This window comes from Mus caroli, chromosome 19, assembly GCF_900094665.2.
Source record: "Mus caroli chromosome 19, CAROLI_EIJ_v1.1, whole genome shotgun sequence".
NCBI lineage: Eukaryota > Metazoa > Chordata > Mammalia > Rodentia > Muridae > Mus > Mus caroli.
In genome coordinates, this window is record NC_034588.1 from 6,161,877 (window position 1) to 6,189,214 (window position 27,338).

The 27,338-nt window shown below is 46.3% G+C and overlaps 2 protein-coding genes across 3 annotated transcripts; both read left to right on the plus strand.

The window, feature by feature from the left end:
• Nucleotides 1–1,478: 1,478 nt before the first annotated feature.
• On the plus strand, nt 1,479–13,691 carry Tut1 (terminal uridylyl transferase 1, U6 snRNA-specific). Of its 2 annotated transcripts, XM_021152507.1 has the most exons (9): nt 1,479–1,661; nt 3,009–3,199; nt 6,542–6,857; nt 7,438–7,538; nt 9,896–10,362; nt 11,558–11,667; nt 11,803–11,913; nt 12,042–12,134; nt 12,523–13,691. In XM_021152507.1, exons 1-9 carry the CDS (start codon nt 1,580–1,582, stop codon nt 13,647–13,649), a joined length of 2,598 nt encoding a protein of 865 aa, XP_021008166.1. In that variant the 5' UTR covers nt 1,479–1,579; the 3' UTR covers nt 13,650–13,691. The 2 variants fall into 2 exon arrangements, with proteins under 2 accessions (XP_021008166.1, XP_021008168.1); XM_021152509.2 differs by lacking the exons at nt 6,542–6,857; nt 7,438–7,538 and having other exon boundaries at nt 1,510–1,661.
• An 830-nt stretch (nt 13,692–14,521) lies between these two features.
• Eef1g (eukaryotic translation elongation factor 1 gamma) lies at nt 14,522–25,856 on the plus strand. The gene is made up of 10 exons (XM_021151612.2): nt 14,522–14,710; nt 15,714–15,872; nt 16,658–16,721; nt 16,860–17,002; nt 17,339–17,482; nt 20,134–20,263; nt 20,519–20,723; nt 24,993–25,165; nt 25,260–25,384; nt 25,618–25,856. Exons 1-10 carry the CDS (start codon nt 14,699–14,701, stop codon nt 25,774–25,776), a joined length of 1,314 nt encoding a protein of 437 aa, XP_021007271.1. The 5' UTR covers nt 14,522–14,698; the 3' UTR covers nt 25,777–25,856.
• Nucleotides 25,857–27,338: the final 1,482 nt, after the last annotated feature.

Consider the following 27,338-nt stretch of genomic DNA (forward strand, 5'->3'; position numbering starts at 1 on the left):
TGTGTTGGGGGTGTTTTTGAGAGGGAAAATTGAGGACAAAGGACAATGAAAGAGATATAGATGGTGCTTGTTCTAGGAGCAGCTTTATGAGACATGCAGCCGGACTGGGAGGAAGTCTGTGCCAGCTAGCCTTCTTGTGGGACTCGAGCTTCTCCCATTGGGGCTGAAGTGCAAGCAGTATCTTGGTCTAGATTCATTCCGAGCTCTAATGGCTCTGCGTCTCCACAGAAGGGTGTGAGAATGTCTGCCTGTTACCTACTTGTCCTTTGGATGCCAAGGAACTGGTCCCAGGGCCGGGAGAATGCTAGGCAAGTGCTCTACTATTGAGCTACCTACATCCTCAGCCTTAACTTTCATTTAGGCATTCTAGAAAATGTTAGCTACCAGGCTAAGATGTACTCCACCAAGTGCTGCTTGTGTTGGCACATCCCTACCTTTAATCTCAGCAACGGGGAGGCAAGACTGCAATTCAAGCTCAGTGGTGTATGTATACAGACAGCTGCTTCAGGATTAACACAACCTTAGCAAATGCCCCTGCTATTGAGCGTACTGCAGTATTCTCTTCTTTTTTGGATTGGTCTGCTCTTTTGGGTTGGCATAAGGATCAGATGCCTGAGGAGGGCCCAATAAGGAGAGGCAGGGCCTCATTGGTGACTCAGCCAAGGTCGTAGACTGGTTGGTGTTCTGTCTAAGGTCTACTGTTTGGCTGATAATCACAGCACAAGCTGCTGAGCTCTCACCTGGTAGCCCTTCCATTTCATCACGGGCCCTGTGCTCAGCTTTCATACTCTCCTCTGCTTCTGAAACCACAAGACTTATTCTGGTTGGGGATCTGCTACACTTCCCGTTCCGCATCCTTAAATGAATGTGCTTATCTCTTACCACTGTAGTCTGTTCTTCATTGTACTGCCTTGAAACGGGCCTCGTTAATATACTTCATTCAGACTACATCTGTGGAAGAAACTGGCAGACTGAGGTAGCAGCCATCTGGCGTTGCGCTCATTGAATCCAGCTGATGGGGGTGGGAGAGACAGGGATGGACAGCGCTGAGAACACTTGTAGAAGGATCAGGCTGCAGAGAAAGGAACTGACCTGAGGATGTGGGAGTCCCAGAGCGCCACAAGGCAAGCGATTGGAAACACCCACCCTCTGCTTCTATTCGCAGGGTAAAATAAGAGATTGAGGGGGCAGTTGTGTGGTGAAATGAAGGCACAGATCGCCCGCCACCACTTGGCAAAGAAGGACTTCTGCTGTCAAGAAGCAAGCACGCCTTTGTGGCTGCTTAATGAATATTCACGATTCTTCGGGCCAATCAACGCTGGAGTAGAACGAAGCTCTCCAACTAGTTAACTGTAGGCCAATAAGCATCGTCGAGGGGCGGCTTTTCCCGAAAGTGTTTTAGCGCTGGAACTCTCAATCCTACGTACGAGGTTTCTGGAGGAATATGGTAGCATAGGACAGAACGTCACTTCCTACTGCATTGACGGAAGTGGCTTCCCTGCACGCACGTTACAATTTTTAGTTGTGTGTTCCGGTGGTTGCGAAATAGGCTGTAGGCGGTCCGTACCGGAGAGTGGCTATGGCGGCGGTGGATTCGGACGTTGTATCGCTGCCGCGTGGCCGCTTTCGCTGCTGCCTCTGCGATGTTACTACAGCCAACCGTAAGCGGTGGCTAGTGTGGGGGGTGGTGGTGGTGCTAGTGAAAGTTAGGGTTATCTAGGTTATGTGTTTTTGGTGTTTTTTTTTTTTTTTGAAAATAGGGTCATCCACCTATTTTCACTCATCATATCCCAGGGAACTGGAGAGTGGGGAAAATCTGACCTGTGGTTCCCGCTATGGAAAATGTCCATAGTGAAAGTTTCATTATTCCCTTTAAAAATCATCATCCGCTGGCCATCCCTTCTGTTTCTGGTACCTCTGCTGGTCTCTGGAGTAGGGAAGGCGATTTAGGAACTCATTGTTTGGCCTGAGGTAGTTTCAGTACACCACGGGTATGTTCACAGAGAAGGCAGTAATTCAGTTGGAGACTCCCCCAATGGAGGCTTTCTCTAGAGGCGAGGATGAGTGAAATAGCGTGATCTGAATGAGTGCCGAAGGTGCCAGTGAGGAAAGGTGTAGGGAAGGTGGACTAGATCATTCTGTGACATTGTGAACGACTCAATGACACATCAGATCCTACTTTTTAGTCCCCGCAATTGTGATCTCCCCTAAACAGGGCCTTCTGGTATTTTCTTTGTGAATGACTCCCCCCCCCCCCCAGCACTCTGCTCATTAGGGCAAGCCAGTAACTTAGGAGCCTTCTTTGTTCACATAACATGCTTCCATGGCACCAAGCAACTGACTGATAATTAAATAATAGCTAATTTTCTACACTTAACCACATCCAAGCCCACATCCCAGAAGGCTGGAGCTGTATGTGAATGATGCCTATATGTTAGGCACTATCATTTCCATCATATATCTGAGAAAATGTTATGTCTGCAATACCCACTTTTTTTGTTTTGTTTTTGTTTTTCGAGACAGGGTTTCTCTGTATAGCCTCGGCTGTCCTGGAACTCACTCTGTAGACCAGGCTGGCCTTGAACTCAGAAATCCATCTGCCTCTGTCTCCCAAGTGCTAGGATTAAAGGCGTGCGCCACCACTGCCTGGCTATGGAATACCTACTTTTTGTTCCTGAGAATTATTCAGTGCTCTAATTTTTTTAGTTCTTCTACATATGGCCTTGGACAAGTTACTTAATTCTTCTACAGTGTGCAGATGTTTCTTTACTTACTGCTTCTCGATGGTTTAAAACCTACCTACACTCTAGCCCTTTCTCACTTAGACCCCTTAGAGAATGCACTGTGTAGAAAAGGGAAGAATATCAAGTGTGGAAGGAGGTACAACTCTGTCCCAGTGTCACCCTTTGTCTTTGAAGGAACAGAAGATGTCCGTATGTACAGAGCAGAGAGAGAACAGGTACACTAACAGACCCAGTTATGCTGATGTCTGACATTTGTCTCTCCAGGACCCAGCCTCGATGCCCACTTGAAAGGCCGGAAGCACCGGGACCTGGTGCAACTACGAGCTACCAGGAAGGCACAGGGACTCCGAAGTGTGTTTGTCAGTGGCTTCCCCAGGGATGTGGGTTCTGCTCAGCTCTCTGAGTACTTCCAGACGTTTGGCCCTGTGGCCAATATTGTCATGGACAAGGACAAGGTAGAGTGAATGGCTCTGGGATTAATGTGTTTGCTTCGTATGCAGAGAGAGAAACCAGCGGTCTGTCTTGGCTTGTCCTTGGTAGACAATTCAGAACATTAAGTAGCTCAGTTGGTGAGCTTCTGACATCTTCCCTCTTTGGATTTTTATTCACCAGTATTAATTATGGGGGGCTTGCTTACCAGACATGTATGTATGTATGTGTGTGTGTATGTATCAGGGTACTTATCATGTAACTATGGGTTTTGCCTTGTAACTCTGACTGGGACTTGCTATCTAGACCAGGCTGGCCTTGAACTCACAGAAACTCATTTGCTTCTGCTTCCTTGGTCTTGGAATTAAAGGCTGACATTGAAGGCATTTGCCCTATTCTTGACCTCGCCCCCCTTTTTTTCTTTTCTCTCTGTTGTTTTTAGGTCTAGGGATTGAACCTGGGTACTTTTGAATGCTAGGAAAGTGGCCTTTATCTATCTCCACTGCCTGTCTGTGAATCACTGCCTGTCTGTGATTCATGCCTGTGTGCTGGTGAGATCTGTGTAACTTTTTTGTTATGCTAAGGATACGGTAAGGGTCCACCATCCTTTCGCTTTTGACTACCAGGTGACCTAGTATCATTTATCTATAAGGCCATTCTTTTCCCGGTGGTCTTATTATCCACTTGAAAACTAGTTGACTGGACGTACGGATTTGTTGGTATCAGTTTCTTTTTCTTCATCTGAATATGTCTTTATGCTGACGCTACAGTCTTTACTACTATACAGAGTGCGCCTCTTTATGGAACAGAAGACATAAAGGAACATGTGTTCTTACCCACAAGCAGTCATGTTTGCCTTGTTCCTGCTGATGTTTTACCTCACCTTAAAGAAAAGAAAAAATAGCCAGGCGGTGGTGGCGCATGCCTTTAATCCCAGCACTTGGGAGGCAGAGGCAGGTGGATTTCTGAGTTTGAGGCCAGCCTGGTCTACAGAGTGAGTTCCAGGACAGCCAGAGCTACACAGAGAAACCCTGTCAAAAAAAAAAAAAAAAAAAAAAAAAAAAAAAAAAAAAATATATTTAGTTATGTTCAGCTCACCCAAATCATAGCAGCCTAGCTGTCATATTGTTGGTAATCCTAGATGGTACGTTCCTTGAAGACAGGGAACTTTATTATTAGTGTGATAGGCATTTTTAAAAATTTTATTATATTTTGGTGATAAAGCTTAAATTCAAGATTTTATGCACACAACTTTATCAATGAGCTGCATTCTAAGCCCAACATGTATTCTTTTTACAAATTTATTGTGTGTGCACCTGTGTGGTCTGTGGTGCAAATATGAGGGTCAGAGGACAGTGCTGGGATTCTGTTCTGTCATGTTTTGTATTCAGGGGATTGAAATCAGGGTCAGGTTTGGTGGCAAGTACTTTACCCCAACATGAATTATTATTATTAATGTTTGTGTGTGGGTGTCTGTATGGGGTCATGTGTATGCAAGTACAGGTGCCCAGGCCAGAGGAGGCCATTGGATTGTATGCAGCTGGAGTTATAGGTGGTTGCAAGCTGTTTGGTGTGTTGGGAAACTGAATTCCAGTCCCTCGAAAGATACCAAGTCTTGTTAATCACTGAGTGATTTCTCTAGAATTCCACATATGGACCTTCCCAGCCATGGATTCTTATCATTAAAAGAACCAGCTAGAAAAAGGTTATTCTTTGGTTTTTGGTTTTTTTTTTTTTTTTGAGAGTAAATCTCATGTCTCTCTGGCTGGCCTCAAACTTGTTATGTAGCTGAGGCTGGCCTTGAGTTCCTGATCTTGCCAACTCCTTTCCTTTTGAAAAGATTTTGTTGGATTTTGTTTTTGTCTTTAAAAAAAAAAAAATTCCAAGAAAGGTTCCTTCGTGTAGCCCTGGCTGTCCTAGAACTGACTCTGTAGTTGAACTCACAGAGATCCACCTGCTTCTGCCTCCTAAGTGCTGAGACTAAAGGTATGTGCCACCATCATCCGGCTTTATTGTTTCTTTTTGAGGGAGTCTCTCTCTAGCCTGGCTGGCTGTCTTGGAACGTAGACCAGTCTGGCCTCATACTCAGAGATCTGCCTACTGTAGCCTCTCAAGAACTGGGATTAAAGATGTGTGCCACTGAGCCTGACCAAGATTTTGTTTTTGTTTTAAATTATGTACACATGGGTTTGTGTGTAAAGTTGTGCATAAGTGCCTTTAACTCTAGAAGGGGGTATCAGATCCCTTAGAGCTGGAGTTACAAGTGGTTGTGAGCTTGGGAACCAAGCTTGTCACTGCCCAGCCATCTTTCTAACTCCTTTAAAGGTTTTTTTTTGTTTTTGGTTTTTCAAGATAGGGTTTCTCTGTGTAGCCCTGGCTGTCCTGGAACTCACTTTGTAGACCAGACAGGGAGCAATAGGTGCTGAGATTAAAGGTGTGTGCCACCACTGCCAGGCTATGCTTTTTATTTTTTTATATTTTTTTTTCGAGACAGGGTTTCTTTGTGTAGCCCTGGATGTCCTGGAACTCACTCTGTAGACCAAGCTGGCCTCGAACTCAGAAATCCGCCTGCATCTGCCTCCCGAGTGCTGGGATTAAAGGTGTGCACTATCACGCCCGGCTTTTGCATTTTAATTTTTAAAAAAGACTTATGTGTGTGAGCTTTACCCCACGTTTGTGGGGGTACCCGGTGCCTTTGGAGGTGAGAAGAGGGTATTGTATCCCCTAGAACTAATGTAACTGATGGTTGTGACCTGCCATGGAGGTGCTGGCAACCAAACCCAGGCCCTTTGAAAGAGCAATAGGTGCTCTTAACCTCTGAGCCATCATCACTCCAGCTCCTTGTGTAGTTACATTTTATTTGTTTTGTGTGTGTGTGTGGTAGGTGAGCAGGGGGACATGTATGGCACAGATAGAGAAGTCAGAGAATAACTTTCAGTAGTCAGTTGTATTCTTTCACCATGCGAGAGGCCCAGGGAGCTCATCTCACCAGGCCCTGTCTCTCTCTCCTGGGATTCCAGGCACGCACCACCAAGCATGGCTTGATGGATCTTATTTTAACCTGTGAAATTAAGTTACTGTGAAGTGTGGAAGGCAATAGATGAAATTGTAATTGGCAGCCTGGAATGAAAATGAAGGGGATAAGGGATGACGACACATCTGAGTATGTTCCCTCTTACAAAACAAGTAAATATTCCCAGTATATGGACTGGTTTCCAGTTCAAAGATTCTCATCTACTGTTAAAACATATGCTCGGATTCTTTTTTTTTTTTTTTTTTGGTTTTTTGAGACAGGGTTTTTTTTTTTTTTTTTTTTTTGATTTTTGATTGCGAAAGACCATCATCTTTGCTCTCATGTGGTTTTCCAGGGGGTGTTTGCCATCGTGGAGATGGGAGACATAAGTGCTCGGGAGGCTGTCTTATCACAGCCCAAGCACAGCCTTGGGGGACATGGACTTCGGGTCCGGCCAAGGGAGCAGAAGGAGTTCCAGAGCCCAGCTTCCAAGTCTCCCAAAGGAGTGGACTCAAGTAGTCACCAGCTGGTCCAAGCACTGGCTGAGACTGCAGATGTGGGGGCCCAGATGGTGAAGCTTGTGGAACTGAGGGAGTTGTCTGAGGCTGAGCGGCAGCTTCGGAACCTTGTTGTGGCCCTGATGCAGGAGGTCTTCACAGAGTTCTTCCCTGGTGAGTCCCCTGTTCTAATCTGAGCTTTCTCTTACACCTCTGTCAGTCTCCGTCTCCTATTTTTGAACCCTCAATCCTCCCTAAGCTGTAGGTATTTCATTTGCTTGCTCTTTTATCTTTGTACTTGAGTATGTTCTTGAATGGAGACCTCCCTGTCTTTTTACCCGTCTTTATTATATGTACAGACAAGTGGCACACATGCTTATGGAGGTGAGAGTGACTTTCAGGAGCTGGTTCTCCTTCTCCTGAAAAGGTCCTGGGGTCAGACTCAGCTTATCAGGCCTTTACCTTCTGAACCATCTTGCCAGCCCCCTAATACCTTTCTTTTCTTTTTTTTTTTTTTAAAGTTTGGAATTTTTTTTTTTAAGATTTTACTTATTTATTATATGTAAGTACACTGTAGCTGTCTTCAGACACTCCAGAAGACAGAGTCAGATCTCGTTACAGATGGTTGTGAGCCACCATGTGGTTGCTGGGATTTGAACTCCGGACCTTCGGAAGAGCAATCGGGTGCTCTTACCCACTGAGCCATCTCACCAGCCCCCTAATACCTTTTTTATCTTTATTTTTTGGTACCCAGGCTGTGTGGTCCATCCTTTTGGCTCTACTGTAAATAGCTTTGATGTTCATGGCTGTGATCTCGACCTCTTCTTGGACCTGGGTGATATGGAAGAGACCGAGGTGAGTGAAGGGGGAGCATGCAGTTGTGTGACTTCAGGCAGATGCTTTACCTAAACTCATTTTAGTCTCAGGTATACATGATGGTTCTTAACCTGAGGCCTTCCTGTACTTGTGAGAATGTGGATATGCATGGATGTGCATTAGAGAGAGTGGAAGATAACAGTGTCACAGGAAGATAAGACATTTCAAAAGTCTGTGTTACTGCCGGGCAGTGGTGGTGCACGCCTTTAATCCCAGCACTCAGGAGGCAGAGGCAGGTGGATTTCTGAGTTCAAGGCCAGCCTGATTTACAGAGTGAGTTCCAGGACAGCCAGGGCTACACAGAGAAACCCTGTCTTGAAAAAACAAAAGTCTGTGTTACTGGTTTTGTTATTTGTTTTGTTTTGTTTTTTGAGATAAGTGTTTCTCTATGTAGGCTGGCCTCAAATTCCGAGATTCAGAGATCTGTATGCCTCTGCCTCCTGAGCTTGTCCTTAGCTTAGGCTTGTTCCCAACTACCTCTTAGATTAAACTAATCTCCATTCTGCCACATGGCTTGTTATTTCTTGAGTATTAGCACCTGTTTCTTATTCTGACTGGCAAATCCCTCTTGCTTAATTCTTTCCCAGAGTTCTACCTCTGCCTGGAAGTTCTATCTATCCTCTCTTGCTTTGCTATAGCCCACTCAGCTCTTTATTAAACCAGTCAGAAGGTGTTGGAGAGTGTGTATAAAATATGATGCATCCATAAGAATAACAGTATCAAAGTGCAGCTTGTACTCTGTGTGGTACAGAAATCAGCATTTGAATAATACAGAGATAACCTTTCCACAGTGCACAAACATATCATCCCAATACACTGCAGCCTCCCTGATTCTCTGGCTCTTACTATCTTTGTTCAGTTCCTTCCTTCACAATGTCCACCGAGCCTTAGGTGCAGGAGTGTTCTGTAGATGGGACTGGGCTCCACAATTCTGCATTTTCATTAACTGTGCTTTTCTGTAGTGATCTCTGTCTATTGTAAAAAGAAGTTTCCTTGATGAGGGGTGAAGTCAGTACTTCCCTGTGGTTATAAGCAAAAATGTTTAAGATTGTTGTTAGGGGGATGGAGAGATGGCTCAGAGGTTAAGAGCACTGACTGCTCTCGAATAGGTCCTGAGTTCAATTTCCAGCAGCCACATGGTGGCTCACAACCATCTGTCATGGGATCTGATGCACACTCTACTGGTGTGTGTCTGAAGACAGCTACCGTGTACTCATATAAATAAATAAATACATAAATAATATTTAAATAAGATTGCTGTTAGGGATTATGCTTGTTTTATAAAGTACTGGTTGCTGGTTCTCTTCAAGATCCATGACTTCATAGCACCAAGTAGGTAATATGTCTCCATTCTCAGGCATGGCTATCCTCTGGTTGAGCAGGTGTTAAGTCCAATTAGAAAGCTGCCAGTTACTGTCAAATATGTGTGTCACTACTGCACTCTTAGGGGTTTCATGCTATGTTGGTTATTGATGTTGTTCATAGGCATCCATAGCTGGTTAAGGGTGTTTGTCGCCTTGTTCCTTTGGAAGTTTGAATGATATCTTCTGGTACCATGAACGCTAGTCTTCACAGAGGAAGCATTCAGGTCATTTCCAGCTCAGGGGTTTCTGGGCTCTATTCCTGGAATCCATAATGTCTTCTGCAGACACTGGGTGTTGGGGGGGCAATTAAGGACAGCAGCAATAGGCTGTATGTTTTGGTAGTCTTTTGGATAGCCTTGATTGTCAGACTAATTTAAAGCATGACTCTAAATCTCTGGGAGGCTGAGGCAGGAGGATTGTGAAAAGTTGGAGGCCATGGGGGTGGAAAGAAGTCTCTGATTAAGAACACCGGCTGCTCTTCCAGACCAGGGATTGGAGTCCAGCACAAACACAGCCATTTGCAACTGTCTATAATTCCAGTTCCAGGAGTCTGATGCCCTTGCTTGGCCTTCACAGGCATTGCTTGCATGTGGTGCAGACATATATGCAGGCAAAAAAGCAAATACATAAAAGAAAAGGAAAAAAGGTCAGTCTGAGCTATGTATACACCTTGTCTCTTTTGTTTGTTTGAGACAGGGTTTCTCTATGTAGTCCTAGGTGTCCTAGAACTCACTATATAGACCATGCTGGCCTCCAACTCACAGAGATCCTTCTGCCTCCTGAATGCTGGGATCAAAGGCATGTACCACCATTGCCTGGCTTCAAAGGACTGTTGAGAATGAGTTACATAAATGAGTTATGTAAGGCTGCAGAGTAAAGCCCGTACATAGAAGATGGAGGGGGAGGGGGAGAGAGGGAGGAGGAGGAGGAGGAGGAGGAGGGAGTATTCACTCCCTTTTATCTCCACTACAGCCAGACCCAAAGGCTCCAAAGGTTCCAGAGACTTCATCCTTGGACTCAGCCCTGGATCCTCAGGTGCTGGCCTGCACCCCAGCTTCTCCTCTAGACTCACTGTCTCCAACTTCTCTTCAAGATTCTGAGGCCCTGGACTTTGACAACCCATCTTCTCTGGCACCACAGACACCAGACTCTGCTTTGGGCTCTGACACTGTCACCTCTCCTCAGTCCGTGTCTCCAGTTTCACCACTGCAGGAGGACAGGAAAGAGGGGAAACAGGAGAAAGAGCTAGAATTAGCAGAAGAAGCCTCAAAGGACGAGAAGGAGGAGGCAGCAGCAGTGTTAGAGCTGGTGGGATCTATTCTCCGTGGCTGTGTCCCTGGAGTGTACCGAGTCCAAACTGTGCCCTCTGCCCGGCGTCCTGTGGTCAAGTTCTGTCATCGGCCTTCAGGTCTTCATGGAGATGTATCCCTCAGTAACCGGTACTTTTGTGTGGGTTGAAGGCTGGCTTTAAGGTCTGGGGTATATGAGGAGGGGGTCCTGATGTGGAAGGGCTTATGCCTGCTGAATTTGGTTTCTTCTTCTTCAGTTCAGTCCTCCTTTCTTCCACGAATGTCACCTCTTACCTGGCTTCCATTTCAATGCTGTTTTTGCCTTTGGAATACTTTGTGCGTTTGTGTCAGAGCCTTGCTCCATTGTCCAGACTGGCCTCAAGTCTGTGATTCTCCTGCCTTAGCTTCCTAACTCCTGGGGTTCCAGGCATGTGCTGCTATGCTTGACTCTGCAGTACTGCTTTTTGTTGTTGGTTTTGTTTTTTTGAGACAGCCTGTTTTGAGACAGGCTAACCTTGAGCTCATAGGCCTTTGCCTCCTCCCTTGGGCTTAAAAGCGGAGGAAAGAGTTCTGTAGTTACAGAAACCTAGGAACTGTTAGGTTAAAAGTAAACAGGTTTTTCCTTCACTATTTTTCCTTCCCTACTCCATGCTTTGTTTCTTTGTATATTAAGAGCTATGCAACCAAATGCCTTCTCTTGAACCCCATAAAAGGAAGCCCCAGATTATAACTGGGCCTCCGAATACTCTCATTCATGTGGCCGGCATATTTCTTTCAGATCTGTATTATCACTTTGCATTGAATAAACTATTCTTGCTACTATGCTTCTTATATTTGTGTGCACATCTCATCTTGAGTGTAGTCAGAGAATGACGTGCGGGAATCAGTTCTCTTCTTTATAATATAATTCCTAGGGATTAAACTGAGGGCATCAGTCTTGGTGGCAGACTCTGACCCATTGAGCCATCTCACTGGTCCTGTGTCTCTGAGGCAGTGTCTCTATGTTCCTATTCAACCTCTTGAGTATTGGAATTAGAGGCATGTGCTACCACACCTGGCGTTGAGCAGTCCTATATAAAGAAACAATATGTTTTATGAATGGTGACAGTACAGGGTGAGCATTTGGAATGTAGTATTGCCTAAGGTTCAGTGGATACATATTCCCCCCTACCCCATCCCTAGGCTCAGGATACAACACAGGGCTTCATCAGTGCTAGGTAAATGTCCCACCACTGAGCCACATCCCTAGATCCATTTAATGTTCTTTTGCACACTCCCCATAAGACTATTATGTCAGTAGAACTTTGGGAAAATTTCTAACACCTTTGCTTCTCCATTGTCCTAGGTTGGCCTTATATAACTCACGTTTCCTGAATCTCTGCTCTGAGATGGATGGTCGAGTCCGGCCCCTTGTGTATACCTTACGCTGCTGGGCTCAGCATAACGGGCTGTCAGGTAAGAATGAGGACAGACTTGGCCCAAGTTTGTGTCAGGCAAAGGCAGGGATTTAGCAAGAAAAAAAAGAGGTGGGCACAGAAACCAGGGCTTGTAAATACTTCTTCCTAACTTGAATTATTGGTTATTATCCAGGAGGTGGCCCCCTTCTCAATAACTATGCCTTGACGTTGTTAGTGATCTACTTCCTTCAAACCAGAGACCCTCCAGTACTTCCTACTGTGGCCCAGCTTACCCAGAGAACAGGTACTGCAGAACGGCCTCTATTGTCATGACCTCAGCTTCATCTCACCCCTTCACACTTCAGAAGCCCCGGGATGAGATCTCAACTCTCAGCCTGGCTCTGGGCTGACTGTCTCTTCTTACTGTCACAGGTGAAGGGGAACAGGTAGAAGTTGATGGCTGGGACTGTAGCTTCCCTAAGGATGCCTCAAGATTGGAGCCCAGCACCAACGTGGAGCCTCTCAGTGAGTCTGGGAAACCTGGTAGAACACTGATTGTGACGACAGGCTCAAGAATAGGGGACATATACTTGTGTGCAAGGCAGGCTCAAGAATAAGGGACATATATTATACTTGTGTGCAAGGCATGGTCTTCATAGTAGCCTATAGCAGCTGTTTTATGGATGGAAAAACACATATCTTGGGCGGGCAAGTAAGAGGTGTATTCCCCAGTTTCCCTGCTCTCTAGGGCAAGCAGAAGTATCTGGGTCAGGCAGGACATGGCTGAGGAACTGGGTTTCTCAGGACACTTCTGAAGCCCTATGAAGGGAAGAGAGTCCCACTGAAGTAGCTGCAAGGATGTCCCAGTTATGGCTTCCAGGTGACCCCCTTTTTTCTAATCTGCCTCCATCAGGTTCCCTGCTGGCCCAGTTCTTCTCCTGCGTTTCCTGCTTGGATCTTTCTGGCTCCTTGCTGTCCCTGCGGGAAGGTCGGCCATTGATGGTGGCAGAGGGCCTGCCTTCTGATCTCTGGGAAGGGCTGCGCCTTGGCCCCATGAATCTCCAGGACCCCTTTGACCTGAGTCACAATGTTGCAGCCAATGTGACCGGCCGGGTGGCTAAACGTCTGCAGAGCTGTTGTGGGGCAGCAGCCAGTTACTGCCGAAGTCTCCAGTACCAGCAGCGTTCCTCCCGGGGCCGGGACTGGGGACTGCTCCCGCTTTTGCAGCCCAGCTCCCCTAGCTCCCTGCTGTCTGCCAAGCTCATCCCCTTACCCTCTGCCCCCTTTCCACAGGTCATTATGGCTTTGGTGGATGTGTTAAGGGAAGCACTAGGATGCCACATAGAACAGGGAACCAAGAGACGACGGTCAGAAGGTGCCAGAACTAAAGACTCTCCCTTGGGAGGGGTGAACAAAAGACAGAGACTTGGTGGGCAAGAAAGGAGCTTCGAGGAAGGGAAAGAGGAGCCACAGGGATGTGCAGGGGACCACAGTGAAAATGAGGTAGAAGAAATGGTAATAGAGTTGCGAGAGACACCTCAGGACTGGGCCTTGTTGCACTCCGGACCACCAGAGGAGGAGTTGCCCCTGATGACTGCAAACTGTCTAGACAAGGCAGCTGAGCATAATCCCATGAAACCTGAAGTGGCTGGAGAAGGGTCTCAGGGTGAGACAGGGAAGGAGGCATCACACCCATCATCAGTGAGCTGGCGCTGTGCCTTGTGGCACCAAGTATGGCAGGGGAGGCGGCGTGCCCGGAGACGATTACAGCAACAAACCAAGGAAGAAGGTAGAGGAGGTCCCACCACAGGAGCAGAGTGGCTGGCAATGGAAGCTCTTGTGACCCAGGAACTAAAAGGACCCAATAATGAGCAAGAGAGGCCGGCGGGGGAGCCCCTCCTCAGCTTTGTGGCATCTGCCTCCCAGGCTGAGCAGACACTCACTGTGGCTCCACTCCAGGACTCCCAAGGCCTGTTCCCTGGTCTTCATCATTTTCTACAGGTTTTTATCCCTCAAGCACTTAAAAACCTCCTCAAGTGAGGAACCAAACCTCAAAAACAATAAAGCTGCTAGTTTATTTCATACAGACATTTAATGTTCTTTTGCATACTCCCTCATAAGACCATTATGAGGTCTTTGTTTTCCTCCTGGTAACGCCTTTTTTCTTTGCCTCAATGTAGCTTCTGGCCTGACTACCCTAAAACAGTCCTATGACTTCCACTTCAGAGCTCTCCTTCCCACTTTCCAGCACTTTCTTAGGGAGTGCCACCTCCACAAGGCAAAGGCACTGATTTCTGAGAACAAGCTTTGCCCACATGAGGTTTGTCCTGCTGCTCCAGGTGATGGGAACCACAAATTTGGGTTTAGGGTTTGTCTTTTCTATCCTTTAACATGAAAGAGAGTTCAAATTGCCCATAAGCTGGAGTCAGATTTATTTTCAAATTTGGATATGTGTAAACTATTGTATCAGAACTGGGCTGCCTTACCCGACCCTCTGGGGCGCAGCCAAGCCTGAGAGGTGCTGGTGACGTGGCAAGTTGGTCCGTGCTGCTTTGTTGTATAAGTTTTAACAGCGCGGAGTTTAATCGGCGCAGACCTACTTTCGGACGTTTTCGGCCGTGGGCCCCAGCTGAACAGACCCTTTATAGAAAAAACCCGAACAGGAACAAAAGGAATTCAGTAAATTGCCACCCCTTCCTTAAGGCAGTTCCTGTAGTTTGTCACGGGTTCCAGATTCCAGCCTTCGAGGGGCGGTGCTTCCGCCAGGTTCTCACACTTTTCCCCTCCCTCGGTGAGCTCCGTCTCCTATCAGGCTTCCGATTGGTCGGCGACGCGGGCGGGGCAGGATCGTCCAGAGTTATACTACGCAGGCGCCCGCTCTCTGCGCTCCAGGCAGCGGGCCCCACCCCTCGCTTTTTCCAACTCAGCGGGGCTGTAGACGGAACTGTCGTGCGTATGCCTTTTATGCCGTCCTCGCTTTCCGGCCGCTGTTTCCACACTTGCTCTCTCCTTTCCTCCTCCCTTGTCTCCCTTGCGGCTTACTTTGCGGCAGCACCGACAGCCCCACCCCCTTTCTCTGCGGAATCACCATGGCGGCTGGGGTAAGTTTGCCGGCTCCGGTGATTCGGGTCACCCTATCCACCGCCATCCTTTGCCTGAGTGGGGCCAGTGGGCGCCAGGGGAGTTTCAGACCCAAGCCGCGAGCCGATCTGGGGTTCACAAGCCGTACGATCGGAGAGCATGGTTTCTAGGGCCTGAAGGGGAACTGAGGCTGGGGCTCAGAGGCTAGAGGTGGAACGTTCTGGGGTTGAGGAGAAAAAAGAGATGCTGGGTCTCCATTGTCTGGACCTTTAAAAAGTGTTTAACCTCACTGCCATTTTGAGGTGTGGCGTCTGAGCAGGTTGGTGGAACTTTTGCCACCGTCTTGTGGGACAACAACGAGGACGTGGAGAGGAGAGGGTCTTTGTGGGAAGGGGCGACTGGCACAGTGGGAGGTGACCTTCGGGGAGGTTTGAGAGCCAGAGGAATAAAGGGACGGTGAAGTGAGCCCATATGGACCCTGCTGGTGAGATTTTAGTAGGGAGACAACTGGGAACTCACTGCAGGACAGGACCAGAGGGTTGTTAATTCGCGATGTGCAAAGAAAGGCCTTTTAGGAAGAATAACTGATGAACATTGGAATTCAGCGTGTCGATTCTGGGGGGAACTTTGAAATCCCTTGGTCTGTGTGTGTGCTTTTGAAGTGATACCAGCCTGCAAGTAAGACGCCGGGTCACTGCCAATGAATGAAACAAGGGTTCTGGGAGAGATGGGTGTGAGTGTTAGTGTGTTTAGGCAGATGGGAGTCTGGTGGGACCAGAAGTTTTGGAGGGAAGAATGCCTCTAGAGATGTCCTTAAGAGAGGTCACATCTGTCGGTAAGCTTTATTTAGCAGCTGGGATGTTCTCCTTCTTGGTATTTCAGAGGACTCTGATTACATGGGGCATACTCGGTTCACTAGGAGTGAATCTAAGCTGTGCACATTGGAATTGCATGGAAGTGTGCGTGGGGTGCGTGCATTCAGGGTTCCTTCCTCTAGTCCATCCTTCACCCTTTCTCTTGTAGACCCTGTACACATACCCTGAAAACTGGAGGGCCTTCAAGGCCCTCATCGCTGCTCAGTACAGCGGGGCTCAGGTCCGCGTGCTCTCCGCACCACCCCACTTCCACTTTGGCCAAACCAACCGGACCCCCGAATTTCTTCGAAAATTTCCTGCCGGCAAGGTGAGTGGGGAAGCATCTGGGATCTCTAGAATTCCATTATTCTGGAGATGGCCCCCATGGTATATTTCTTTTCTTTTTTTTATTTTAAAGAAATTTTATGGGGCCAGGAATGTAACCTATGAAAGCCCCTGAACTTGACTGCCCAAAGAAAAAAAAGATAATTTTGAAAGCTTCTGGTAATCCCAGGACTCTGGAGACTGAGGCAGGGAGATTGTGTGAAGCAAGCCTATAAGTACAGTAAGATCCTGTCTCCATTGTATTTATGATGGAAAATTCACAGCTGTTCAGTGACTGTCAGGAGTTAGACCTGGTTTATATTTATAGGATAAAATGTATTGTCACCAGGTGTTATCTGTATGTATGTATCCAGTATGTCTTGAGAATTGGATTCTTACCCCAAAGAGCATGAGTAGAGCTAAATATCCAAATCTAAATATAGAGGCAAATGCTAAGTCTGAATTGCACCTAATGATTTGGGCAGTGAAGCTGTAGGATTGTTGGGTGGCATCCATATCTGAATTTGTTTATTTTGAGGTGGGATCTCAGTAGCTCTCTGACTGGTTTCAGACAAGGGTATGGGGCACACTTCAACTATGTTTGAATTTCACCATTGTGAATTCATATCATAAGGGATACTAAGTAATTTTCTCTTCTGAGCTTGAGATGTCATGAGTTAGCATAGCAAGAGTTGTCTGTCTTAACATATTTAGAACAATTCAGCCTGGAGAATTGGCTACTGAGAAATCCCTGTGTTTATGTTTTCTGCTACTTTCTTTTCTCCACAGGTTCCAGCATTTGAGGGCGATGATGGATTCTGTGTGTTTGAGAGCAATGCCATTGCCTATTATGGTAATTTGTGGGGATACAGGGGTGAGAGGGTATGGGGGTAAGGCTGTAAAAGCGGCTGTGGCGGACAAGGTGGAATCAGAAACCCGCCTTGGTTTTGGCATGATGTCAAAGTTTTAAGCTCTATGTCTGCCTTTGCAGTAAGCAACGAGGAGCTTCGAGGAAGCACGCCAGAGGCAGCAGCTCAGGTGGTGCAGTGGGTCAGCTTTGCTGACAGTGACATCGTTCCTCCAGCTAGTACCTGGGTGTTCCCCACCTTAGGCATTATGCACCACAACAAACAGGTACGCTTTGGAACTTGGGGAGAAGCTGGGCCAGAGATAGAGTCAGAGCCTACATTTTGGGACTGGGAAACAGATGAAGGAAAAGATACCAGGAGTGTGTGGGCAATGCAAAGACTAAAGTGGTTACCATCAGTATGGTGAAAATAAAGTCATGTTGATCATGAAGAAATTTAACACGAGTGGTTCATTTCTGATAAGTTTCAACTGATTCTAGAGTCTAAGATAGAGGGTGGGGGTTGAGTCAGTGCTGGTTAAATGGCTTCTTTAGTTCTGTTGGTGGGGGAATCTGAGGAAAGGGACTTGGTACCCACTAAGCTTGAGTATTCAAAACAACAGGCCACTGAAAATGCAAAAGAGGAGGTGAAGCGAATCCTGGGGCTGCTGGACACTCACTTGAAGACTCGAACTTTTCTGGTGGGCGAGCGAGTGACACTGGCTGATATCACAGTTGTCTGTACCCTGTTGTGGCTCTATAAACAGGTAAGGTTTATATCCCATTTGACAGGGGTTAGACATGTACTAGGGTAACCCTGGTTCTGCTTAGGACAGACCAGCAGTTAATAGTTGTAGGGATCCCAGCAGTGAGAACTGTGACTATTTCCATCTTATTAAAGATGGATAAAGGCTGGGTGTGGTGGCTCATACTTGTGTAATCCCAGGACTTGAGATACTGAGACAGGAGGATCATTCTGGTTTAAGGCCACCCTAGGCTACATAGTGATATCAAAAATAGAAAGCAAAAATCAAAGATGTAAGAGACAGGGATAGTGACTGCAGCAGCAAGGGCTTTTGGAGGCAGATTCAGGTCTTTGTCTTAACTTCACTGTTTAAAGATGCAGTGGAATAAGAATTCTCATAGTTACTTATCTGTAATAAATCCAAGGTGGTATTCAGCTTATGTCTTTTGAGCATCTTTGAGATTTCCACTTACATGTATTTGCATGTGTGTATGCATGCATGCATATCCCAAGGAGCTTGAGTTATAGATGGCTGTGAGCTACTATGTGTGTGCTAGGAATCAAACCAGGTAGCCATCCCCAGCTGCCCCAACCCCCATATTTTTTATATATTTTTTAAATATTGTATTGCTGATTTCCAGGCAGCAGCAGCTCTGGACCCATTCTGGTTCAGAATTATAGTCCAGTGAGAACAACAACAACAAAAAGACATTGTTAGCCAGACCGGTGTGCCTCACAGGGTTCTAATAATCCTTCCATGGCCACAACACACAGCTAGTACGTGTTCAAGTTTAATGACCCAATCACTGCAGAACTTGCAGTATGTGACTAACTGAATTCTGCCATCTGTCTCCATGACAAGATTTACCCTCCTATACCCACTCCTGTTTGACAAAGTAGAAAATGACAGGGGCTGGAGAGATGAGTCAATAGTTTAAAAAAATGCTTGCTGCTCTTCCAGAAGACTCTGGTGGATTCTCAGCTCTCACATGCTTCCTCATAACTGTAACTCCATTTCCAGAAGATCTGATGTTCCAACTTCCGTGAGCACTAGGAATGCACGGGATGCATAGACAAACGCACAGGCAAGACACCCAGATACATAAAAGTACCAAACAGGAGCTTGTAAGATGGTAGTGTGGGGCAGGAGCGATGGCTCAGCACTCGAAGAGTTCTTGTTTTGCAGAGGTCTTAAGTTTATTTCCCAGTACACAAATGGCAGCTTAAAGCTATATAACGCCAAATCGGGGAGCCAGTGTTTTATGACCTAAGTGGGCTCAGATGTACTTGGAAGAAAAGCACTAAAACATAAGAATGAAATCTTAAAAATTTTTAAAGAGGATAGTAAGTTTCCAAGGAAGGGTTTGAAGGATTGTGTTGTGTCTGTGCTGGGCGCGTGCTGTGTCGCTGCTCTACTCTGTCTAGTCTTGGGTTGGTTGTGGCATCGGTGTTAGTTAGAGTCGCAGTGGCAGTGCACGGCTAGAGTGGAGCCCGGTGATTTACCTGGCATGATTTATGTTCCATTCCTAGCATCACACACGAAGTGTCTGTTTTTGGAGGGTTGTCATATTTAGCAAAATAAGTGTAGTAGTCACCCCACTCTACCCCATTTGGGTGCTGGTTTGGAACCCGGTGCCTTGACCAATGCTGGGGTCACCTGCTACTAAGCCACATTCCTAGCCCTGGTACTCTTAGACAGGCTCTTCTTACAGACTTTTCAACCTCCTTTTTTGAGACAGGGTTTCTCTGTAGACCAGGCTGCCATAAAACTCAGAGCTCTGCCTGCCTCTGCTTTGCTTTCTTAGTGCTGGGATTAAAGGCATGAGCCACCATGCCTAACTTCACTTTTCAACTTTTGTTGAAAATTTTGTTGGCATGTGAAATTTTTAAAATTAAGAATAGATGAAAGAGGGGCTGGAGAGATGGCTCAGTGGTTAAGAGCGCTGACTGCTTTTCTAGAGGTCCTGAGTTCAATTCCCAGCAACCACATGGTGGCTCACGACCATCTGTAATGGGATCTGATGCCCTCTTCTGGTGTGTTTGAAGACACACCAGTACTCACCTACATGAAATAAATAAATAAATAAATCTTTTAAAAAAGATGAAAGAGCAGAATATGAAATCATTAAGTAGCAATGGTGCATGAAGGACTGGGAACAGCCATCCTCGACTGAACTGTAAAGACAAGGGAGAAAGTGCCTATAGTCCCAGCCCAGCAGGGTAGAGATAGGAGGATCCTGATGTGAAAGGCTCACATGTATGGGTTGTGTAATAAAGCTGACTGGAACACAGAAAAAGACTGGAGAGATAGCTCAACAGTTATGTGGTTAAGGGCACTGGCCACTCTTCCAGAGGACCAGGGTTTAATTACCAGCACCCATATAATGCCTCATAGTCATCTACAGCTCCAGTTCCAAGGGATCCTAACACTGTCTTAGGGCCTCAGGGAACACTGCACGTATGTCGTAGTATACGTGCATATGTAGGCAAAACACTCAATACACATAAAACACAACTTTTCTTTGAAAGGAGTCTTCCAGGAGGTGTAGTCATTTAGGGTTTTGATGTCAGGGCATGGAGAGGAAAGTGGACCTGGAGGTAAGGGGCTTGTGGTTTGAAATCTGTTCATGGCCTTTCCATTATTGATCTTGTTTCTGTCATTCCCTCTGGCAGGTCTTAGAGCCTTCTTTTCGCCAGGCCTTCCCCAATACCAACCGGTGGTTCCTTACCTGCATTAACCAGCCCCAGTTCAGGGCTGTCTTGGGGGAGGTGAAGCTGTGTGAGAAGATGGCTCAGTTTGATGGTAAGTCTGAAGAGACTGGGCATGTGATAGATAGGGTCAGGGTCCAGTTCGCTCCTGTCGACCCTTTGACTTGCATAGCCTTGTTCACCCAGAGAACATGGGTGTCACCCAATAACTGATGTTTACATCAAACTGCAGTGCCGTGTGACAATGTGTGTTTTGCTTTTTGAGGCCATCACTTTTTCCCTGCCTGCTGCCGGGTTTGGGAGAAAAAAGAAAGAGGCTGTATATTTACTTTCTTCCCTCCTTTGCCAGCTAAGAAGTTTGCAGAGAGCCAGCCTAAAAAAGATACCCCAAGGAAAGAAAAGGGTTCACGAGAGGAGAAACAGAAACCCCAGGCTGAGCGGAAAGAGGAAAAAAAGGCAGCTGCCCCAGCTCCTGAGGAAGAGATGGATGAGTGTGAGCAGGCACTGGCTGCTGAGCCCAAGGCCAAGGACCCTTTCGCTCACCTGCCCAAGAGGTAAGCTGTTGCTCTTCTCACATCTAGGGCTACTATTGTGGGTTGTTACAATGCTGATGGGTATACGTAGAGTCCAGGTCTCATGTGTCCAGGTTGTGCTGAGGGCCTGAACTCAGTTCCTCATGCTTGCATAGCAAGCACTTTGCCCACTGAGCCATGTCCTCAGCCTCTTGGAATTTTTCTAACAGAAGGGCAAAAGCCTGTTTAAAGTGGAGTATAGTGGGGGTGGTTTTTGGGTTTTTTTGTGTGTGTTTTTCAGATAGGGTCTTCCTGTGGCTCAAAGGTAGTTTATAGGCCTGCCTGTGCCTCCCAAGCATGGTGCATGCCACCATGCCTTACTTTGTTATTGTGCAGACCAGGCTGCCTTGAACCTGGACCTTGTGCCCTTGCACCTCAAGTACTAGCACTACAGGTGTGTCCCCAAGGTCTAGCATCTCTGCCCTTCCCAAAGCCACCTTCTGTGCGTGCACTGTAATGGTCTGTTTCATAATACTTTTTCATTGCTGTGACAACTGAGGAAAAGGGAAAACGAGACAACATAATCCGTCCCTTTAGTTGTTTTGGGAAGGGCAGAGAGACATGAGAGCTGGGGTCCACTCATTTAGCCTGGTCAAGTTGACTACAGAGCAGCCATGCGGGCTCAGTTTTGACCCACCTACATTTTGTGATGTTTTAAGTGATTGCCTTGTAAACCAGCATGTAGAAATACTCTGAATGTAGAGTTGGAAATTGCAGCAAGGATTATATATACCAAAGGATAGGTGGGGACTTCTGTCTGAGAGTCCTGCTTTGTAGTTTTTGTTTTTGTTTGCTTTTTTGGTATCAGACCAAGAAGACTTCAGATGTATGTAGTGTTCCTGCTTTTTCTTTCTTTTCTTTTTTGAGGGGTGGGGAGTGGGCTTGAGACACTGTGTTTTTCTGTGTATAACTCTGGCTGTCCTGAAACTCACTCTGAAGACCAGGTGGCCTGGAACTTAGAGATCCTCCTGCCTCTGACCCCCAGGTGCTGGAACTACCACTGCCCAGCTGTAGTTGCTATTTAAGTTGTGTGTGTGTATGGAAGATTTGGAAGGTGCTGGGGATGGAACCCGCGGGGGTTCATTTAAGACAATTGCTCAGCCTCTCAGGACAGCTGCAGCCCTGCTCTTTAAGAATACATTGAGTTTTGAACTCAAATTACTAACCTCCAGCCTTGCACCAGGATAGATTGAATGAGCAAAGTTTTGTTATGTAAAAAATAAATCTACAGTGTATCTCAATCTAGACACTTCTTACACATAGTCAGTTGATCTATATTATGGACAGGAAATAAACAAAGTGAAATAAAACAAAATCTTTGAACACCTTTGCTCCTTCTGCCTTTTCTCCTTAAAAATAATTTTTTTTACAATTTATGTGTGAGCGTGTGCCTGCTCTTGCCAGCGTAGAGGTGCAGCATTGATGTGTATAGAAGTCAGGACAACTTGAATGAGGTCAGTTGTCTTTCTACTCTGAGTCTTGGGGATCAAAGTCAGGTCACTAGGCAAGCACCTTTAACCACTGAGCCGTTTTGCTGGCTCTTAGGTACCTCTGAGGATGTTTATTTAGATGTCTAGTTTTTAATGTTACATGATGGGATGTTGAAAGTGTTTTTTCCCTTAGGATTTTTGTTTGCTGTTGGTTTGTGGAAGGGTTTTTTTGTTTTTTTTTTTTCCTTTTCCTTTTATTTTATGTCACTGTCTTCAGACACACCGGAAGAGGGCATTAGTTCTCACTAGAGATGGTTGTGAGCCATTGTGGGTTGCTGGGAATTGAACTCAGGAACTTTGGAAGAGCAGTCAGTGCTCTTAACCAGAGCCATCTCTCCAGTTGTTTTGTGGACAGATTCTAATATAGCAAAGGCTGGTCTCAACTGTGTAGCTAAGAAGTGGCCTTATTCCTGAGCCTCCTTGGCTCAGTCCCAAGTTTTAGATTTCTGACATGTGCCACCACAATTCCTTTCCCTTAGGACAGCTCTGGCTGTCCTGGAACCCACTCTGTAGACCAGGCTGGCCCCACACTCAGAAATCTGCCTGTTTCTGCCTCCCAAGTGCTGGGATTAAAGGCGTGCGCCACCATGCCCGGCTTTTAAGATTTTTAATGCCATAAACTATCATTTGTTCAAGCTTTCATTCTGGTCACGTTTATTGTTTTGTGGTTGTAGAGTGTTGGAGGTTCACACATGCTTATAAAGTGGCAGTCCTAGCTTTTTGAGACGGCATCTTGTAGTCCCTGCTGAGATTACAGATGCAGTCCATACCTGATCTGCACTATTTGGGAGCAAGGGGGAACATGGAGTCTAAAGAAATTTTTAGTCATACATTTTTGCTGGAAGGAGAAGGGTTTGAGGCGAGGCCTTCAGGCCCCTCAGATGATGAGTTGTCTCCTGGACATTTGCAGACCAATCTGGGACCTGTGGTTAAAGAGCAGACTTATGTCTTTGCTAGTAATCTGGAAAGGTTTTACCATTTAACCTCGGCTATGAAATGAGAGAAAGGTAACGATGTAACTCAGGTGCTAAGAGGACTGAGTACAACAAGAGATCCTTAAACTGTAGCTTTTGAGTCAGGGTCTTGTGTGAGCTTGGCATGTATCTGAGGATGATGACCTTGGGCTCCTGATCCTTCTGTTGCTATCTCCCAAGCACTGAGTATGGCACAACCATCACCCCCAACTTGCAGGAGTATTTATGCTAGTAATTTAAACCACTCCGCTGATTTTCACTTAACAGGTTGTGGTAGGTTGTGTGCAGTACAAGATTTACCTGCTAAAAATTCTTCTCACACAGGATTCCAGGCAGGTTTTGAACCCATGGGTTTTTTTTTTTTTTTTTTAAAGATTTATTTATTTTATGTGAGTATACTGTCAGACACATCAGAAGGTGGATCAGACTCCATTACAGATGGTTGTGAGCCACCATGTGGTTGCTGGGATTTGAACTCAGGACCTCTGGAAGAGCAGACAATGCTCTTAACCTCTGAGCCATCTCTCCAGCCCCCTGAACCCGTGATTTTTTGTTACTCGGTTTCTCAAATGCTAGGATTATGGTGTGCTCTACCATACCTGGTAAGAATTAGCCCTAGCATGTCACAGGATTAAATTGTTGCACACAAAACTTGGTAACTCACGGCTGCATCTTTGGAAACAAAGGCCAAAGGAAAGGACATGAAGTATTAGTTATCCCACTTAGTGAGATTACAGATTTTCTTCAGTCCGTGTTCAGCTTTTAATAGTTTCTGTAGATTTGTTTCTATTTTATATGTACCATGTGCATGCCTAGTGCCTGAGGAGGTCAGAAGAGTGTAGAGGGGGCACAGCCCCTGGAACTGGAGTTAAAGATGGTTGCGGACCAATTTATAATTGGAGGAAAGAAAAAATGGACCCGAGCCATGGGGAAGTAATACCTCCTGTGCCTATGCTGGCTAGCTTTCTTGGCAGCTGACCTGGATGGAGTGTCAGGTTACTTTGAAGATAACCTGGACCTAAGAGCTTTTCAGTATGTAAACTTGTTAGTGGACAAAGAAGAACCAGAGGACCTGGGTGTAAAGAAAGATTTGAGGTGGCTGTTCTCTGAATTCTGGTTCCAGCCTGTAACCTGAGAAGGCCTGTGTGGTGGGGAGGGAGACTCAGACTTGAGCATTGACTTGTGGCTCCTGGGGAGTGTCCAGGAGAGGCTAGAGAGAAAAACCGACTACCTTGCTCTTAGCCACCACCTGGGGGCAGCAGCTACCTGTGTCCTCGCTGGCTCACTGGATGCTCTGAGTCTTGTCTTTCACAGGGACTATTAACAAGATCCTGCCTCAAAAAGCTAGGACTGGTGGTGTAACTAGAATGTATAGCAGTTTGTTTAAGTGTGTGTGAACCTCCACCTCCAAGTTAAATACCCAACACTCTAAAAAAAATATGTATATAAAACCACAAAACAATAAACATGACCAGAATGAAACCTTGAACAAATGATAGTTAAATTGCTTGTTTCAACTTTATGACATTAAAAGGTTTTGGCTCACCGGATGCTCTGAGTCTTGTCTGTGCATGTCAAGACAGGTAGACAGAAATGTCTTAGCTCTTCATGTCATGCTTCTCGTTCTCTTTACTATTTACTATTAGTGTCTGCCATTGCATTACATTACAGGGACCACTTCTGTCATACCAGTAAGTACTAACTGAAAGTTAGTACTGGCCTAGAGATGCTTTGCGGTCTTGGTAGGGCTTGCTCCTTATGGAACTCCTATGTTTTCTTCTCTTTAGTACCTTTGTGTTGGATGAGTTTAAGCGTAAGTACTCCAATGAGGACACCCTCTCTGTGGCGCTGCCATATTTTTGGGAGCACTTTGATAAAGATGGCTGGTCCCTGTGGTATGCTGAGTACCGCTTCCCTGAAGAGCTCACCCAGACCTTCATGAGTTGCAACCTCATCACTGGTGAGAAGAGGAGTGGGTCTGGGAGGAAGAGGATCCAAGGTAGTGGGTGACATGATTCCAGAGACTAGCTAAGTCTCCCTTCCCCCCCGTCCAGGGATGTTTCAGCGATTGGACAAACTGAGGAAGAATGCCTTTGCTAGTGTTATCCTCTTTGGAACCAACAACAGCAGCTCCATTTCTGGTGTTTGGGTCTTCCGAGGCCAAGAGCTTGCCTTTCCGGTAAGGAAGATGTTGGGGGGAGGGGGTAATAATATGGGAAACTAGGAGTCTTGAGCCATGGCCAGTGGGTATGAAGGAAGAATTCTGGACTAAACATAGGAAGTGTGTTCAAATCAGTGGGAATCCTGGCATCTGCTGTCATGTCTGAGCTAGAATTTGGACAGAAATGGTGCCTCGATGTCCAGTGTCTAACCACATGCCTCTGTACTGTTTTGTTTTTTAAAAATCCTCAGCTGAGTCCAGATTGGCAGGTGGACTATGAGTCGTATACATGGCGGAAACTGGATCCTGGGAGCGAGGAGACCCAGACCCTGGTTCGAGAGTACTTTTCCTGGGAGGGGACCTTCCAGCACGTGGGCAAAGCCGTCAATCAAGGCAAGATCTTCAAGTGAACAAGTCTTGCCGGTCGCCTAGCTGCCTGCACCTACCCTTCAAGGGAGATGGGGGTCATTAAAGGAAACTGAACATTGAACTTTTTCCTGTCCTGCCTCCTTTGTGATTGGTGGCTTCTTCAAAGTTTTTGCCTATGCCTGAGACATCAGTGTGGCAGGGCAGAAGTTTTCAGAAGAGCAGAAGTAGAGGCCTGGCCTCAGTTTTGTCTTTATTGCCCTGCTTCCTACAATGATGCTGTTGTAGCTGGGGAAGATGAGAAACAGACTGGGTGGTGACATAGGGTTTAATTATTACCAAGTTCTTAGAAGCTATGTCCCAGACTGTAACCATTGAAGAAAGTGTCTGCTGAGCTAAGGGGTAGCTCCCAGTGTGCAGAGGTGTTTTCTGTCGTAGCTGCTGTCTGGGTTGGGTTCTGGAGTAACCTCGTATGCAGTCCTCATGCTCAGGAGTCTTCATAGGGCCTGCATCTCTGCAGTACAGTTAAGTGCTCTACAGAAGATGGTAAGATAGGGAGGGCTCATTTCCTCCTAGATGCCTTGTGGCATAGGTAGGTGAGTGGCTGGATGGCACTGTCCAGCTTAAATGATTCATACTCTAGAACTAGACTAGCCACTTGGGGTATGTATTGGCCTGTTAGTCCCACTGGCTGTGGATCAGCTCTGGTCATATCCATTGTTTTAAAGGTGTGTGTGTGTGCATAATGCATGATTGTTCCGGTACCCTGGAGGCCAGAAGAGGGCATTGGAGCCCCTGGAGCTGGAGTTACAGGCAGTTGTGAGCTGCTCTGTGTCGGTTCTGGGAACTAAACTCAGGTCACCTGGAAGAGCAAGTGCTCTTAGCTGCTAAGCCATCTTTTAGCCTCTAGTTAGTTTCTGAAATAATTCTTATTGTGTAGTTCAGGCTGGCTACAGACTTAAGACCCTGCTTCAGCCTCCCAAGTGTTAGCATTATAGGTTTGGGTGCTTCGTATCCATGCTTTCTAACAAGGAAGTTTGGGGACAGTTCACAGTAACTCTAGGTAAATACATCTGAGCTGGAGGCTGGCTGCTGAATCCAGTAGGTGTCACCCTGACGTCTACAACACCAAGTTGTTGTGATTATTTTCCAGTATTTTGAGAGCAATGGCTAATAGTAACTCCTACTCGCTGCCCTCCAACTCTGAACTCTGAACTTGTTTTACAACCTTTTCAGAATTTTGGGTTTTTTTTCCTGCCCCAGACTGGCTCTCATTGTGGTCTAGGCTAGACTAGGCTAGTGTGATCCTTCCTACCTCAGCTTTCCAAATGCTGGAGTTACAGGAATGTGCCACCCACCATATCTAGGTGTTCCACCTAAGTTAACAGCTCACATACTAGGCTGGGTCTATACTGTAGTTAGTAGAGTCTTGCCTAGTATTCATGATGCTGCCCTGTTGTCATTCGTCTGTATTACATAAATCAGTTGTGGTGGCACATGACTGTAATATTGACAACCAGAAGGCAGAGGCTAGATTCCTACAAGTTTAAAGCCATCTTGAGTATTACCAGAACTGTCGGTGCTACTTTTTTTTTTTTTTTTTTTT

Coding starts and splice junctions, on each gene's coding strand:
- Tut1 (XM_021152507.1), top strand. CDS start 1,580: ATGGCGGCGGTGGATTCGGACGTTGTATCGCTGCCGCGTGGCCGCTTT. Junction 1,662..3,008: donor CGATGTTACTACAGCCAACC/GTAAGCGGTGGC, acceptor TTGTCTCTCCAG/GACCCAGCCTCGATGCCCAC. Junction 6,858..7,437: donor CTTCACAGAGTTCTTCCCTG/GTGAGTCCCCTG, acceptor TTTGGTACCCAG/GCTGTGTGGTCCATCCTTTT.
- Eef1g (XM_021151612.2), top strand. Junction 17,483..20,133: donor TGTTGTGGCTCTATAAACAG/GTAAGGTTTATA, acceptor TCCCTCTGGCAG/GTCTTAGAGCCTTCTTTTCG. Junction 25,166..25,259: donor GAGTTGCAACCTCATCACTG/GTGAGAAGAGGA, acceptor CCCCCCGTCCAG/GGATGTTTCAGCGATTGGAC.